We start from the raw sequence: 17,554 nt of genomic DNA, 5'->3' as shown, positions 1-17,554 counted from the left end.
GCATTGTATTTGTAGATTGCTTTGGGTAGAATTGTCATTTTCACAATGTTGAGTCTACCTATCTATGAGCATGGTATGTTTTTCCATTTATGTAGATCTCTTTTGGTTTCTTGCAGTAGTGTTTTGAAGTTTTCTTTGTTTAGGTCTTTTACATCCCTAGTTAGATTTATTCCCAAGTATTTTATTTTTTTAGGTGCTGTTATAAATCATATTGTTTTCCTGATTTCCTTTTCATTGTTCTCTTTATTGGAGTATAGGAATCCAACTGATTTTTGTGTTTTATCTTGTATCCTGCTACTCTGCTGAACCTTTCTATTAGTTCCAGTAGTTTTCTCGTGCAGTCTTCTGGATTTTCTTAGTATCATCTTGTTGTTGTTGGGGGCTGTCGAGTCAGTTCGAACTCATAGCGACCCTGTGCACAACAGAACAAAACACTGCCTGGTCCTGCTCCATCCTTACAATTGTTGTTCTGCTCATTGTTGCAGCTACTGTGTCAGTCCACCTCATTGAGGGTCTTCCTCTTTTCCGCTGACCCTATACTTTGCCAGGCATGATGTCCTTCTCCAGGGACTGATCCCTCCTGACAATGTGTCCAAAGTATGTAAGATGCAGTCTTACCATCCTTGCTTCTAAGGAGCATTCTTGTACTTCTTCCAAGACAGATTTGTTCGTTCTTTTGACAGTCCATGGTATATTTAGTATTCTTCGCCAGCACCACAATTCAAAGGCATCAGTTCTTCAGTCTTCCTTATTGATTGTCCAGCTTTCACATGCATATGATGCGATTGAAAATACCTTGGCTTGGGTCAGGCGCACCTTAGTCTTCAAGGTGACGTCTTCAAGGTGACATCTTTGGTTTTCAACACTTTAAAGAGATCCTTTGCAGCAGATTTGCCCAATGCAATGCTTTGTTTGATTTCTTGACTGCTGCTTCCATGGCTGTTGACTGTGGATCGAAGTAAAATGAAATCCTTGACAACGTCAATCTTTTCTCCGTTTATCATGATGTTGCTCATTGGTCCAGTTGTGAGGATTTTTGTTTTCTTTATGTTGTAGTGCAATCTATACTGAAGGCTGTGGTCTTTGATCTTCATTAGTAAATGCTTCAAGTCTTTTTCACTTTTAGCAATCAAGGTTGTGTCACCTGCATATTGCAGGTTGCTAATGAGCTTCCCTCCAAACCTGATGCCCCGTTCTTCAGATAGTCCGGCTTCTCATACTATTTGCTCAGCATACAGATTGAATAGGTATGGTGAAAGGATACAACCCTGACGCATACCTTTCCTGACTTTAAACCACTCAGTATCCCCTTGTTCTGTCTGAACAACTGCCTCTTGATCTATTTAAATGTTCCTCATGAGCACAATTAAGTGTTCTGGAGTTTCCATTTTTCACAGTGTTTTCTTTAATTTGTCATGATCCACACAGTCGAATGTCTTTCCAAGTATAATATCATATCATCCACAAATAGGGACAGTTTAACTTATTCCTCATCAGTTTGGGTCCCCTTTATTTCTGTTTCTTGCCTTATTGCTCTGCTTAGGACTTCCAACACAATGTTAAATAGGAGTGGTGAACAGCCTTGTTCTTGTTTTCAAGGGGAACGTGCACTTTGAGAATCTTGACAGCCCACGCAGGTTTGCCATCACTGCCCTTACTATTTAAGAGCGTGGCCTTCCACAGCGAGATTTTGTCTAGGCTCTGTCACTTTATAGTTGTGTCGCCATGAGTGTTTTTCTTCAATTTTCTCATCTGTAAACTGAGAAGAGTAAATAATACCTACTTCATCTGGCTGTTGTGAGGATAGAATGAGATAAAACTCGCACAGCGTTTGGAATAGTCCCCCGTATATACTGTCGTAAGGTAAAAACATCACAAAGTTGAGTAAAGCAAAAAGAGTTTTATTCAGCATATATTCAAAAAGGCAAAAGTGGGAAGTGGACAAGCATGCTGCCAGGGCCTAATGTCTGCCCGAATCTGAGGAACGTTACAGAATCATCAGTATATATTAACATCACAAATGGGTAAAATCACTGAAATCTTCACCTTTTCACAGATTGGCTAAAAACTGCGAGATGAATGTGATTCTACATTTCGAGTCGTCTTTCTTCATAATCATTGGTACAGGCTTCAGTAATAACAGTCAGGAGGGTCTTCGTTGGTCCAGCAAATCTTACTGTTTACTAAAAGCTAATAAAAAAAAATTAAGTGTGGGAAGTATGTAGGTCATTTTTGCTGTGTTATGATTTGTTTATGTGAAAAGTTCCCTAAAAGATGTTTTCCAAGATTGTCCTAGCTCTTGTCTTTGTACCTCAGGGCCCAGTTGATGTGTCCTTGTGGGTCCAGCTCCAGCTGGGTAACATTTTAGGACAGGGAATAATGGCTCCATATTCTACTCTGTCCTACAGGGTCACTATGAGTCGGAATCGACTCGACGGCAGTAGGAGTGGTATTATTTCCTGAATCAATACTAAGTGCTCAGCAAGTATTAACTGTTATCATTAACAACAAACCTCAAGACCCAGAGGTAAAGAGAGGATCAGCTTTGTGCTCAGTGTCAGCAGCGTGTCACCGCAGGCTGTGTTCACACCCTACACCCCAGTTATCTATTCCCAGGAAGCTGCCAGCCATTTTTCTGTGGCAGGTCCATTCCTGATGTCTTTAAGGAAGAAGAACACCCACCCTGCGGTAGCTTGAGGATCTCCAGTGGCATTCCTGAACATTTTTTGTTGTTGTTCTGCCTCCTGTGGCCTCGCCCTGCGCAGAGAAGACTCCTGGTGGGGGAAGGGAGCACTCCTGGGCTCCTGACAGCCCGGGCTTGGGTGGGTGCCACTTACCTTGTGGGTTTCCTTTGCTGATTTTGACATCTTGTGTCCCACACTGTGCCGTCTGGGGATCACAGCCCCAGCAGGTCCCCCAGGAAACTAGACCGCTAGCGTGACAATTTTCACCGAGAATACTCCTCAGCCCTGGTGCCCTCATGCAGAAAACCTCCATCCTTGCCCCAGCATTCCTTCTCTCAGAATTTGTTCAGAACTGTTCACTCTCAGGACTTGTCAGGTACTGAGAAAACAAAAATGGCAATAACTGCCCTTTACCGGATGATTGTTCTGTGCCAGGTATAGGGCTTTAGAAGCGCTGCTGTATTTTATTCCTTCAACCAGCCTGCAAGAGAGGACTTGAAATCCTCATTTTACAGGGGAGGAAGCAGAACATTGGATTATATAGTTTGTACTTTTATTTGGAGAAGCCAGGAGCTAGCTGATTGTTTTGTTTTTGTTCCCCCCCTCCCCGCTTCAAAGTTTTAAGACACTTTAAAAAAACAAACCCGTTGCCGAGTCATTTCCGACTCATGATGACCCCGTGTATTACAGAGTAGAGCTGCTCCATAGTGTTTTCTTTATGGACGCTCTTGATGTTTTCTGTGAAAAATACTCAGACATACACCTTACTCAATTTTTGTTCTTACTTCATCCAGTGCCCCCGCTTACTTGTTTTCCCTGTTAGTTTGCAGCAAATCCCAAATATATCCTTTCATCTGCTAATATTTCAGTAGGCATCTCTAACTTTAAGGAGACCACAATTTAATTTTTATACCTAGCAAAATTAAGAATTAATATTATGTTTTTTTTTAATACCTACTCCACATTTAATTTTTCCCACTTGTTAAGTCTTGATTTTTATTTTATATTATTTTTTGAATTTTCAGTCAGAACAGCCCTGGTCAGAGGCAGGAGAGGAGAAAAATCTGGAATTCGGTATGGTGATTTTCCCTGCTCCTGTCTCTCTTCTCATTTCTTCTGACCGAGCTGATGTTTGTTAATAGCTACCCCTTCCACCCCTTGGTACAAGTTGGGCCTCTGAGCTTTCCTTGCCTCTTTCTTCTTTTCACCCTCAGCACCGATTTGATTGGCTATTTTGTCCTCTCATTTCCACCTGTGTGGTACCCCTTGATTCCCTCCCTTCCCTTTGTCTCCACTCCTGTACCGCCCCAGCTTCTTGTCTCTTCTCCACCTTCCTGTCCCTCCTCGCCCCCACCTCCTGAGTTGGGCTCCTGGTATGTGAGTAATGGTCTCAGCCTGCTAGAAAGGCCTCTTTCTGCTTGCCCATCTGCCTCTGTCCAGACCCCAAAGTCAGACTGCCCAGGTTCAAATGTCAGCTTCGCCATGTTCTAGCTGTGTGACTGTGAGCACACTACTTCACCTTTCCGAGTCTTTCCTCATCTGTAAAATGGGGGTCATAATGTTGTCTACCTCATAGGGATGTTGGGAGAGCTGGTTTAATGCTTGTGGTGCAGTTTGAGTGCCTGGTTCATAGTGAGTACTCGGTGAGTGTTAGCTAGGATTGTTATTACTGCTTCTAACTTTTCCACTAACCTGCCTTTCAGTGTCACCGTCTACCACCCATCCCATCACACCGTGTTTTACAGCCTCATGGAAATATATTCCAGTTTGTGCTGTTTTATTTCTCCGTGCCTTTCTGCTTCAGTGTGAAGTCCTGTTGGTTGAGTTCAGATGTGATCCCATTTCAAAGTGTTCCTAGATTTCCCCAGGCTGAATTATTCTGTCTCCCTGTTAGCAGCAGAACACCTTTCAAATGATGACCTTAGAAATGCGGCCCTCAGGCTGCATCATGACTGTCCAGCTGTCCCACTGGACTGTGAAGTGGCTCTTTGAGGGTCTGAGCTTGCTCCTCTTGGGTCACTGATACAGTGCCTGGCACCCCACTCAATCGAATGAGTAGGTGATGCACTGTGAAAACACATCGTCGTCCTTGCTGATTGCAGAGGGAGATTCACAGGAGTCTACTGCAGAGTGGTGGTAGGGGAGGTGCTTGGCATTATTAAGGTAGGCCCTAAGCGCCAGGTTGGTGGATGTGGACTAGATCTGAACGCAGGGCCAAACGCTAAAGGCTTTTCAGCAGAACAGTGGCAGAATTTCCCCCTTTAGCTGCTGCCATGTATCTGCTCTCGAAAGAATTCCATAAACTGTGTCCATTACTGTCCTTTCATTTTCTTTTAAACATTGTTATAAGATTTTTTCAGCTCTACCCACCAAAAAGTATTTTTGTCAAGGTAACCAGTGATCTCCCTGTGACCAAATGTCATGGTCAGTTCTCAGCAATATTTTACATAGTTGCAGACTTTCTCCTTCTTAAAACATCCTTTCACTTGGTTGCTCTTGGTGTCTAGATTTTCCTTCTGTCTCATGGGCTACTCCTGTCTCCTTTGCTGGCTTCTTCTCTTTCTGACTTCTCTTCCACTCCACTGTGAGAGGCCCATGTTTTTCTCCAGCTGTAATCTTTCTCTTGGTGATCCTGTCTACTCTCAAGGCTTTAAGTACCATTTTTCTGAGGTCTGCAGTTATGTATATTAAATGCATGCCATTAGTTCTTTTGCTGAAGTTTCCCGTCATGTCTTAGTTAAATGATAGTCACCTTCTAGTAGAGTCTTCACTATGAGTCAGAATTGACTCGACAGCACTGGATTTGGTTTTTGGTTAGTAGAGTCTTCACAAAGGCCTCATGGCTGCACAATTCCCCAAGCCCTCATGTGGTGTAAAACATTCTCTCTAGCCCTTTTTACTTGAAGGATCCCTTGTCTAGATATAAAATCTTCATTTCACAATATTTTTCCTTAAGTTTCTTGTAAATGTGACTGTATTGTCGTCTTGCTTTGATTGCTGTTTTGAGGAAATCTGATGTTTTTTCTGCTAGAATTCTTTGGGTTTTGTTTATTTTCCTTTTAAAGCCTGATAAAGTTTTTATAGTTTATGTCTTAGAGTTGGAGCCCTGGTGGCACAGTGGTTAAGAGCTCGGCTGCTAATCAGAAATTGTTGAGCATGTTTGAATCCACCAGTGATCCTTGGAAACCCTATGGAGCAGTTCTGCTCTGTCCTGTAGGGTTGCTATGAGTTGGAATCGACTCCACTGCAAAAAGTTTGGTTTTTTGGTCTTGGAGTTAATGGTTGTGTGTCAGTTTTTCCCTGGTACCCTGTGGGTATTTAGATTCAGATCTTCTATTTCCAAAAAGATTCCTCGAATTATAGTTTTAAATATTCACTCCGTTCCATTGTTTTGTTTTTTTCTTCTTCAGGAACAGCAATTATATGCATTTTTTTTTTTTTTGCCTGTTTTCTATTTCAACCACTTTGTCCTTTTATTTCTTTCTTTATCTCATTTTCATTCTCTTAAGTCGTCTTTCTGCCTTGTTTTAGTGCCCGTTATGACTCTGTTCTTCCTTGGGTATCTTGTAATTAAATGCTCATTTCTGGTACCATTTTTTCTTTTATTTCTTTCTAAAGTTCAGTGAACTCTCATTTTATTTCTTCTTTTTTTTTTTTTTTTTTTATATTTCCATTCCTAGTTTTTGATTCAACATGATTTTTTCGTATCCCTGAATGCTTATTTGAGGGTATGTGATTCAGCTCGGAGAGTTTTTTTATGGCTTTTTGTCACTGTGTGTGTGTGTGTGTGTGTGTGTGTGTGTATGGTTTTCTTTAGCTGAATTGATTGGATTCTCATTTTCCGATTTATTTTTATATTGGTTTTTTTATGATGAAGACTACAAGTCTGCATTTCCTTGGACAGAACCATCAGGTTCCAGTGTTTTTGAGATTCTTTAGTTCAAAAACACTCTTTTGTCAACGTAGCAAAGTATGGTTTCTTTAACTGGATTGGAGAGGGAGAAGGGATTATATGACTTTTTTTTTTTTCCCCCTTGTTTTGCAGGATCTTGAATTTCCCCCTCTGGCTTGTTTTTCCCTTCACCTTGCAGTTTCCAAGGTTTGTCTCTCTTGCTTGTAACCCCTTTTCCCCTGAGCATTATCTTTCCAAGACTTTCAGCTCTTATCCTGCGTGCGCACTTAAGTCTATTCCCTGCAGTAAGTAAGTGGTCTGACCTATCAGTACTCCTTTTCAGTGTTTTCTCACGTAGGGTGGCCTTTTTTTTCTGATGGTTGTTTTTGATCCATTTTAAGTCTGCAATTAGTGCCCCTCTTTTCCCTTATATGTAGTCTCTCCCTCCCCCAGAGGGCCTTGTACTCCCCAAAGTTACTGCGAGGAATATGGGAGATAGCTCACTGGTTTAGGTTTTTACTTACAGGTCGTTTGAAGCTATGACGTTCTCTAGTTATGCTGAAGGTGTATGTTTCGTGTCATTCACTTCTTATGTTCCGAAGCCTAAGGTGTTTAGTGATGCTGTCTTACTTGATTGGACTCAAGCTCCTGTGGCGAGCAGTTGCTGAAATCTCTGCATCATTTGTTCAAGCTTTCAGCTGTTATTGTTCATCTGAGTTCCTTCTTGTCTCACATTATGCTTGCATAATTCAGGATTCAGTCAAAGATTTTAGGGGGAGCTCTAAACCTGTATGTAGATTTTGGGTCTCCATCCTTTCTTGCTCCCACTTTCGTAGGTTTTTTTCATATAATTTCCAGGCATTCTGGCAGCCACTGGGACTGGGAAGTGCCCTCAGATGAAAAGCCAGTTAAATACAGGTCTGTGCATCCCTTCTTTCAAGGGTCATATCCTCTCCAGTTTCTGACTGCTTTTGGTTGCAGTGCCTTCAGATACTTGCTTTTTATATTTTATTTAGGGTTTATAGTTATTACCAGGGGGGTTAGTTTGATAGAAGCTGGTCTGCCAGTATCAAGTGCAGTGGTTAAGTGTTCAGCTGCTCACCAAAAGGTCGGTGGTTCATATCTACCAGCCACTCCTTGGAAACCCTATGAGGCAGTTCTCTTCTGTCCTATAGGGTGGCTCAATGGGTTTGGGGTTTTTTTGTTTGTTTGGTTGTTTTTTTAAATTTTTTAATATTTTTTTTTCTAAAAACATAACTGTCTTTTCTTTCCCTCAGTTTCTGCTTTTGTTTTCTTTCTGCTTTCTACAGTTGAATGCAAATGAAAACCATGAGTTTTTGCTTATTTTTTAACCCAATACGTTGGTAATTAAAAAAACTGATAGAATCACAAGTATTGTAAAAAATGTGGGAAAGAGGTACTTTCATACATGGTAGTTAGGACTGAGTCGGTATGCCCTTGAAAGGGCAGTTTGGCAGTGTAAATGTGTGGTCAGTATTAGGCCTAGTAATTCCGCTCCTTTGTGACTCATACAAAAAATACTGACGTGCAAAAAGGTGTTTTGTGTAACCTTGTTGGTAATAGAGAGACACTCTAATCTCAGTGTCAGCTGATAGAGGTATACTTGGTTAAAGAAAAATATGGTCTGCTCATAGAAACAGTACAACAGCTTTAAAAAGAATGGAGTTAGGTCTGTGAGTGTGACATGCAAATAGTCCTGAGACAGTAAATGAAAACAAGCTACAGAACAACACGGATGTTTTCCATTTGTGGGGAAATAACATTATTTGCACACATACCTAAATATAAATGAAAATAAATAGACAAGAGTATAACTCAAAGAGCACTAGCTAAACAGGTCACAGCAGTTACCGTGGGAAAGGGTGTGGATCTGGAACAGGGTGCAGAAAGAGAACTAAACCTCTTACTTTATAATCTTCTGCCTTCTCTGAATTCCTTCCAGGACTAACTAACCTGTTAACTACCAAAAAAAAAAAAAAAAACCTGTTGCCGTCATAGCGACCCTATAGGACAGAGTAGAACTGCCCCATTGGGTTTCCAAGGAGCGCCTGGTGGATTCAAACTGCTGACCTTTTGGTTAGCAGCTATAGCTCTTAACCACTACATCACCAGAGATGTTAACTACATGGGTAATTAAATACAATGAAATTAAGCAACAAAAATAAATTTCTTTTAAAAAAAAATGTCTTTTGACTTCCTTATAGATGATTTGCAGTTTTATTTTATTTCTGACCACTTCATCCTAATCATAGTATTTATTCATTTACCCTGAATTCATTATTTCAAAATTAATAAGTCAGTCTTCTGGCCGGTGTTTGCGCAGATTATTGCTCTAGGTTTCACTGGTTTTGTACTTACTACAGTGTTTTCTCTGTCCTGACTATGAATAAAAATTATATACCTTTCACTTTTCTTTTTTAGTATTTTATTGTATCTTTGATGGAAGTATATACAGCAAAACATTCCCATTCAACAGTTTCTGCACATATTATTCAGCGACATTGGTTACATTCTTCACATTGGATCAGGTGATATTTTAAGAGCCACTCTGTCTTTTGGCTGATGAATGACTTCCAGGAGTGGTTTGAGTTCCAAGTTTAAAGGGTATCCTAGGGCGATAGTCTCTACTGGTCCAGTAATCTGGTGTTTTTTAGGATTTTGAGTTTTGTTCTACCTTTTTTTCCCACTCGATCCAGGACCATCTATTGTGTCCCAGGTTGGAACAGTTAGTAGTGGTAGCTGGGCACCATGTAGTTCTTCTGGTCTCAAGGTAGGTGAGGCCATGGTTCTAGTAGCCTGTTAGTGCTGTAGACTAGTTTCTTCTTGAGTCTTTAATTTCCTTCTTTCCCCTTTGCTACAGATGCATAGAGGCTGTATCTTATATGGCCGTTCGCAAGCTTTTAAGACCCTAGGTGCCGCCCACCAAACTAGGATGTATAACATTGTGAGCTGTGTTATGCCAATTGACCAAGTTGCCCTCCGAGACTATGGTCCTTAATCCTCAAACCCAGTAACCCTGTCCGGTGAGGTGTTTGGTTATGTCTAGGAAGCACTTATAACCATGCCCCCATGTGCTTTTATTTTACCGTATTTTTACGCAAATAACGCTTGCCTTCTATTGCTTCTATGGTTGTTTGCCAACTGTGCCCTCCCCCGAGGAGGTATTTGCATAAGAGCTGCTATGCCAATTTTTTTAACATATTGCTGTAAAGAAGTTAGCATAGCATGCTTACAAAAATACTTCATGGGGGGAGGGCGTGGTTGGCAAACATACAAGGCACGCATTATTTGTGTAAAAATATGATGTATATATATACGCAGCACATGCAAAACGTGTATACATTTGCGTACAGAAATACCTCTACATGCACACCCATACATTCGTATGCACTTACCAAAACCAAATGTGTTGCCCTCGAGTCGATTCAGACTCATAGCAACCCTGTAGGACAGAGTAGAACTGCCCCATGGGGTTTCCAAGTAGCAGCTGGTGGATTTGAACTGCCAACCTTTTGATTAGCAGCCGAGCTCTCAATCACTGCGCCACCGGGGCTCCCATATGTGCTTACCTATACATATATAGGAGCCCCAGTGGCTCAGTGGTTAAGTGTTCAGCTGCTAACCAAAAGGTTGGCAGTTCGAATTCAACAGCTGCTCCTTGGAAACCTATGGGACAGTTCTGCTCTGTCTTGTCGGGTTACTGTGAGTCAAAATCGACTCAACGGCAACAGGTTTGGTTTGGTTTTGGTTTACATATATGAACATACGTATCTACCTGTATAACTTCACACATATTTGCTGGTTATTACTGCAAAATTGTGTATGTTGTGGCTTTTACCAAAATTGTCCTTTATTCTTGTGTACTTCTTAGTATCATCTTTTAACTTGGTCAAGCTGTGCTGACTTTACTCTTATTCACTATTGCCTTATGCAAGTGCCTACTATCTAGAAAGTGATTCTTCTTCCCTCTCCCTCCCATCCCTGGTAATCACCAAAGAGTGTTGCTCTCTTTATGTATATTTATTCTTGTCTTCTTTATAATACAAGATCATATAGCAGTTGTCCTTTTGTAATTGATTTATTTTATTCAGCATAATGTCCTCTAGGTTCATCCACATTATATTTTGAGAACTCATCATTATTCTTTCTGGCTGCATAGTATTCCATTGTGTATATGTACCACAGTTTGTTTATCCATTCATCTGTTGATGGGCACTTAGGTTGTTTCCATCTTTTTGCTATTGTGTCTAATGCTGCAATGAACATAACTGTCCGTATATCTGTTCATTTCAGTAGTTTAGTTCTCTAGCATATATACTTAGGAGTGAGATTGCTGGATCATAGCTTTCTTTTTCTAGCTTTTTGAGGACGTGCGATACCATTTTCCATAGTGGTTGAAGGTACTTAAGAATTTTTAAATATTTTTTTTTGTTGATGGACAATTTTCAGACGTATTCAGAAGTAAAAATAGTGTGATAAACTCATACCCAGCTTTAACAGTCATTACTGTATGGTGATCTTTGTTTCATTTTTCTTTGCCCCATTTTTTTCTGAACTGTTTCTAAAGCAAATCCCATAAATCATTTTCACCCATAAATACTTCAGTATGCATTTCTTTTAAAAAAAAAAAATACAGTACCATTTTTACAACAGCCAAAGTAATAATGCTACATTAATATAATTTATTGTGGAGTTACTTTTCATGTTTCCCCGACAACCTGGAAAACATCCTCTACGTTTGGTTCGTTAGGATCAGGAGAGCTTAGGGCTGAACCTGTCAAAGGCCTGGCTCTCTGGACCCTTTTCCAGGTTGCTATAAGTCGGGATTGACTCGATGGCAACAGGTTTGGTTTTGGGTTTTGGTAGAGAACAGTACTGTTACAGCCCCAAATGTGGGATGGAAAGCAGGCCTTGCTTCCCTCACAGGAGAGCATTTCCACCTGACACTCTTGTTTCTGTTTTCTTTTCACAGATCTGGCTTCTGAAATATCCTCTTTCTTTGGGGAGACCAGGAAAAAATGACCACAGGGCCCTGGAAAGCCAGGGGAGAGGTGAGTGTTTCCTGAGTTTCCATACCATCACAGGATGGACGCGTTCCTTTCTCTTGCCGTGACTACCCTTGGTACCTGGCAGAGTCCAGCTCCAGTACTTGAGGTGTGACATGTCTTAACCTGCGGCCCTCCCTCAGCTTCCCTCTCTGCTCTACCTGTCACTTGGCCTTTCACCAAGGAGTTCACTGCACAACACACAGTTCCACACTGCAGCATAGAGTCTGCATGCACTTATTCATCTTCAAGACAGGAAAAGGTTGCTGCACTTCCAGCCCCCATCCTTTATTCTGCCCCTAGGTACCTTTTACCTTTTATTCCTCCCAGGTGGTCCCTCCCTGTCCTCATTGCAGGCTTCCTGTCTTCCTTTGCTAATGGCTCGCCTTTCCTTCTGCTCACAGGCCTCAGCTGGAATGCCTAGTTCTTCCATCTTCTCTTGATTCCCGCCCATCCTTCAAGACCAAGTTCCCAGGCCTTTCTAGTGAAACCTTCCCTGATATATTATAGTGACTTCTCCATTTTGAAATCCCTTGATAGAGTGATTGAAAACCCTGGCAGTACTTGGGAACTTAAAAAAAAAAACTGATTTTCTGGCCCCCTCCAGAGATTGTAATATAACTGATTTGGGCTAGGGCCTAGGTTACCTGTGATTAAAAAAAAAATGTTCAAGTGGTTCATATCTGCTATAAGAACAGTGGTGGGAACCACTGTCACTCTTGTTTTTGCTTTTCCATTTATGATTGTGTGTATGTTGGGCTTGGCTGGGCCTTTTGACTGCTGGTAGTGTTGGCAGGGGTGGTGTTTTAAAGCCATTCCCAAGACCACCCAGGTTAGGAAAAGGGAGCTGGCAGGTGATTTGACAGTAATGTGATGGAAGGCTGCCAAGCGGAGGGTCCCTCAGGAAGGCACACCAAAGGCTTAGTGTGAGAATCCCAGGGTCTGATACTTAAGGAGTGGTGGTGTCCTTGAGTTGCGATTACCAGAGCAAATCCCTGTGGTAACCTGAGAGACCAAGGCTGAGCAGGAAGGCTGGGCTTGGTGTGCTTGAGGAGCGATTACCAGAGCAAATCCCTGTGGTAACCTGAGAGACTGAGGCCGAGCAGGAAGGCTGGGCTTGGTGTGCGTGAGGATCGATTACCAGTGCAAATCCCTGTGGTAACCTGAGAGACTGAGGCTGAGCAGGAAGGCTGGGCTTGGTGTGCATGAGGACCGATTACCTGAGCAAATCCCTGTGGTAACCTGAGAGACTGAGGCTGAGCAGGAAGGCTGGGCTTGGTGTGCATGAGGACCGGTTACCAGCACAAATCCCTGTGGTAACCTGAGAGACTGAGGCTGAGCAGGAAGGCTAGGCTAACAGGCCAGCAGCCAGGCCTCACCACCAACCAGTTGTGGCCCTGCAGCATTTGCCTGGCGTGGTCAGATCTCTGGATTTTTCAACAGGAGCCAGGCAGCAAGTCAGGGTTTTCATGAGACACCTGCCAGCGTTTGAATGATTTAAAAAACAAAAAGTTTTAATGCACCATGAGTCAAAACAAAAGCCTATTTATGGACTGCTGGTTTTGCTGTACTTTTAAGTCAGAATGAGGACTAGGCTGACAAGGATCTTATAATTGGGTCACCAGGATTATGTAAGTTTTGCATCTGTACCCTGTCTCAGCCAGGACACCTTACTACAGGATTCTCAACGCTGGGATTTTTATCTAGCATCACCTTCCAAAGCAGGGGTCAGCAAACTTTTTCTATAAAAGGCCAGATGATAATTATTTTAGGTGCTGTGGTCCATATCATCTCTTGCAACCACTGAACTGTGTCATTACAACGCAAAAGAAGAAGGCAGTGCGTACACAAATCGGTTTGACTGTATTCCAATAAAACTCTATTTACCAAAACAGGTGGTGGGCCAGACTTAGCCCTTTGGCCAGAATTTGTTGACCCCTATTCTAGAGTCTGGATTTCCAGGTAGCACAGAGTTTTCGTTTTATTTCTTTAGTCTTGCTAAAATTTTTATATGTTGTTTGTTCTTCTCTCTGCCTAGGTTTTGCCCCCCAAAGTTAGGGACTCTAATTTTTACATGTATACCCCAAAATAGCCCATTCAGGACCTTGAATATAGAGGTCCACGAATGCTGAAGGCTGGATAGAGATAGACATTTAAAGGTTTTGGGACACGTGGCACTAGGGTCACAGTCAAAGGCAGAATCTAGGTATCTCACCTTCCTCCCTCAAGGCAGCCTTCTTGCCCCTCACCCTAGCCTGTGGCCAACCCTGGCTCCTGGGTGAGCAGGGCCGTGTTTTGTGTTACAGGCACACATGGCATTCAGGGATGTGGCTGTGGATTTCACTCAGGAGGAGTGGAGGCTGTTGAGCTCTGCTCAGAGGACCCTGTACAGGGAAGTGATGCTGGACAACTACAGCAACCTGGTCTCCCTGGGTAAGCATGGCTTCTCTCAGGACGCACAGTCCTGCTGCTTTGTATCTTAGCCTACGCTCGACGCTGCCATCTGGCCTTTTTGACTTTGCCTTTGCATGAGGCCCCAGAACAAAGACATTCTGTTTCTTGTTTTCCCAGGGAAGGTTAGGATCCTGTAGAGTGAAAAATGAGATAGTGTGTGTGTGCGTGTGTGCGTGCGTGTGTGTGTGTGTGTGTGTGTAAGTAATACTCTGCATTTCTAGGCCTCTGGGCCTCTCTTCCTAGGGTATCTTCTAAACAAAGGAGGTGTGTATCCACTCAGCATGGAATAGAATCAGTCTGCTCTCTCTTATTCTGTTCACCTTCTCCACTTATCCCTTCCATTGCTGAGAGCTTACTATTCTCAGGTCTCTCATTTCACCTTTTGAAGTTCCTGCCCAGTTTGGCTCTGAGTTCTGGAATGGGCCCTTAAGCATATAACTTACAGTCACCTTATTTTCTTTTTTGTGAGCAGGAATTCCATTTTCTAAACCAAAACTCATCACCCAGCTAGAGCAAGGAAAAGAGACCTGGAGAGAGGAGAAAAAGTGTCGACCAGCCATCTGTCCAGGTGAGTGGGGAACACTAGAGAGATGGACACAGAGCTGTCAGCTGCTCATCTGGGAGGGAGGAGGCCTCGCTCAGGGCTAGGGAGGAAGGTGTTTAGATTGCCTGGCACTGCCTGCCTTCATCCTCACTCAAGTGAGGGCTTCCCTGGTTTCTCTGGTCTCCTTTCTCCCCTATGAAGCCTTTCGTCTTCTTGCTGGCTTTGCCTTCTCTAGCTTACTCAGTTCTTTTCCATATTTTGGGGTTCTTTTGTTGATACTATTTAAAAAAAAAACAAACAGGTAAGAATTTGGGAAAAAACTGAGTGAGCTAGAGAAAGAAGGCAAGCTCAGTGAGAGGAAGGAAGGCTAAAAAGTCAATTGAGAAGTTGAAATGGAATTCTAAAAAATTTGGGAGCTGAGGATGGTTTTTACATTTTTGAATGGTTGCATTTTAAATTGTGAACAGATAACTCTATTACTATAACTTTGACTATAAGAATCACCATGAAGCTGGTTCCTATCAGGCAGAGGTTCTGTATATCTCCACTTATTTCTGACATCAACCATCCAAGAGTACTCTTTCTCTTTACTGGGTTGGATAATTCATGGCAATGCCCACAAAACTGAGAATCACCACACCTGTAATGACAACTTTGATACAGTAGAGAAAGATACAAGCAAAGAATATAAATAGAAACGAACCTGTGCATGGGGCAGGTCTGGGAGGGGCTCTAGCACAGTGGACCTGCTTACAGCGCTCCACGACGTCTCCCCCGGCAGAAATACCTCCTGCTCCAGCAGCTCTTGATCTCCGCTCTCCTCCACTCTCCAGGTCTGCTCATTGTCTCCACCGCTTCTGACACCATCACTGCCATCCTCTACAGCTCTAAGCGTGTTACAGCTCCTTGATCCAGGTCTGGGAGGGTTTCCGGCACAGAGCTTTAATGGACGCTTTACCTTCTCGGCCAAGAAGCTCCCTGCTTAGGTCGGGCCCTAATGTTTCCATTGGTCCCTGAACTCCAGGTGGGCCTGTGCCACTCTTCTGCTGGGCCTCTTCTTCCCCACACTGCTGCCTCTGGGTCTGTTCCTGGTCTTTACTCTTTCTGGTGACTTTGCAGCCCTAAGAGGGTATGGCTCGTTCCCGGGTCTCGGAGGGGTCTCAGCGCAGGGCTCCCTTGCAGGCACTTGTCAGCCAGGCTCCCCTCTATACTGTCGTCAACCAGGTGGCCCTGAAACCTCTGTTCCAGGGCTTTTTATAAGCCATTACAAGGTTGGGCCTACCTAGCCAGGTGGAGTCCAGTTGGTTCCTTCCCCAGCATCCTTTGTTCTATAGCTGTCATTGGTATTGTTACATCTGCAGACATCATTAGCTCCCGAATATGATATTAAAATATTTGCTTTTATCACTCACATGTATTTTAAAGAAATTAAGAGGAAAAAATGTACTTCTGTATTCATCCTGTTTGTGCTCTTCATTTTTTTCCTGAATGTTTGACTTTTCACCGGATAATCGTTTTCCCTCAGCCTGAAGGACTTCACTTAGCATTGCTTTAGGTCCAGGTGTTTTCTCTTATTTGTTGTTTTTCTGAAAATGTTTTTATTTCATCTTCTTCATTTTTGAAGGTTATTTTCACTGGACGTAGAAATCTGGATGTTATAAGAAGACCAGACTTAATGGTCTGACAGAGACTAGAGGAACCCCCAAAACTATGGCCCCCAGATGCTGTGTTAACCCCGAACTGAAACCATTCCTGAAGCCCACTCTTCAGATAAAGATTAGACGGGACTGTAGAACATGAAATAATACACGTGAGGAGTGTGCTTCTTAGTTCAATCAGATACACGAGACCAAATGAGCGGCTCGTGTCCAGAGGCAGGACGAGAAGGCAGGAAGGGACAGGAACTGATGGAATGATCACAGGGAACCAGTGGTGGGAAGGGGGAACGTGCTGTCACATTGTGGGGATTGCAACTTATGTTACAAAACAATGTGTGTATAAATTTTTATATGAGAAATTTTTTTAAAAATCTGTTTGTTGTTTTTAGGTGCCGTTGAGTCGGTTCCAACTCATCACGACCCTGTGTTGTACAATAGAACGAAACACTACCAGGTCCTGCACCATCCTCACAATCATTACTATGCTTGAGCCCATTGTTGTAGCCACTGTGTCAAAGTAGAGGGTGAGCAAAAAAGAGGAAGACCCTCAACGAGATGGACTGACATTTCAACGATTGTGAGGATGGTGCAGGACTGGGCAATGTTGCATTCTGTTATGCTTATTGTAAGGTCAGTATGAGTCGGAGCCAACTTGACGTGGCACCTAATAACAGCAACAAAATCTAGGATGTATAAATAACTCTTAAAATGCAATAAGAAGACAAACTGATTTAAAAATGGACAAATGATCCGAAAGGACACTTGACAAAGAAGACATACAAATGGCAAAAAAGCACATGAAAAGATGTTCACTCATTAATCATTGAAGTCCTGGTGGTACAGTGGTTAAAGTGATCAACTGCTAACTGGAAGGTGGGCGGTTTGAAACCACCAGTGTCTCCATGGGAGAAATATGTGGCAGTCTGCTTCCGTAGAAGTTTACAGCCTTGGAAACCCTAAGGGGTCACTATGAGTCAGAATCCACTCGATGGCATGGGTTTGGTTTTTTGTTTTTTTTTTTCGGGGGGGAGTTTATCATTAACCATTAGCGAAATGCAAGTTGAAATCTTGGTAAGATACCACTACACCTATGCTGGAACGACTAAAAAATTAAAAAAAAATGTGAAGTACCAAGTGTTGAGGGTATGGAGCTCCTGTAACTCTTATTAAACATTGCTGACGGGAATGAAAAAATAGCATGGCCACTTTGGAAAACGGTTTGGCAGTTTCTTATAAACACTTACCATATGACAGCA

At 42.5% G+C, this 17,554-nt stretch overlaps 1 protein-coding gene across 8 annotated transcripts in view; it reads left to right on the top strand.

The window, feature by feature from the left end:
- The window catches only part of ZNF133 (zinc finger protein 133), a 48,102-nt gene that overhangs the window by 15,358 nt on the left and 15,190 nt on the right, over positions 1 to 17,554 (top strand). For 4 of the 8 annotated variants that reach the window (XM_064275746.1, XM_064275744.1, XM_064275745.1 and 1 more), the window contains 3 exons: positions 11,570 to 11,648; positions 13,949 to 14,075; positions 14,569 to 14,664. In XM_064275746.1, the coding sequence (XP_064131816.1) occupies positions 11,616 to 11,648; positions 13,949 to 14,075; positions 14,569 to 14,664 (256 nt within the window). In that variant the 5' untranslated portion in view covers positions 11,570 to 11,615. Of the gene's footprint in view, positions 1 to 3,709; positions 3,759 to 11,569; positions 11,649 to 13,948; positions 14,076 to 14,568; positions 14,665 to 15,473; positions 15,665 to 17,554 lie in introns of those variants that run through there. The other 4 variants (XM_023549901.2, XM_064275749.1, XM_064275750.1 and 1 more) reach the window with 4 other exon arrangements.

This window comes from Loxodonta africana, chromosome 24, assembly GCF_030014295.1.
Source record: "Loxodonta africana isolate mLoxAfr1 chromosome 24, mLoxAfr1.hap2, whole genome shotgun sequence".
NCBI classification, from domain to species: domain Eukaryota; kingdom Metazoa; phylum Chordata; class Mammalia; order Proboscidea; family Elephantidae; genus Loxodonta; species Loxodonta africana.
This window is presented reverse-complemented; position numbering and strand designations above follow the sequence as displayed.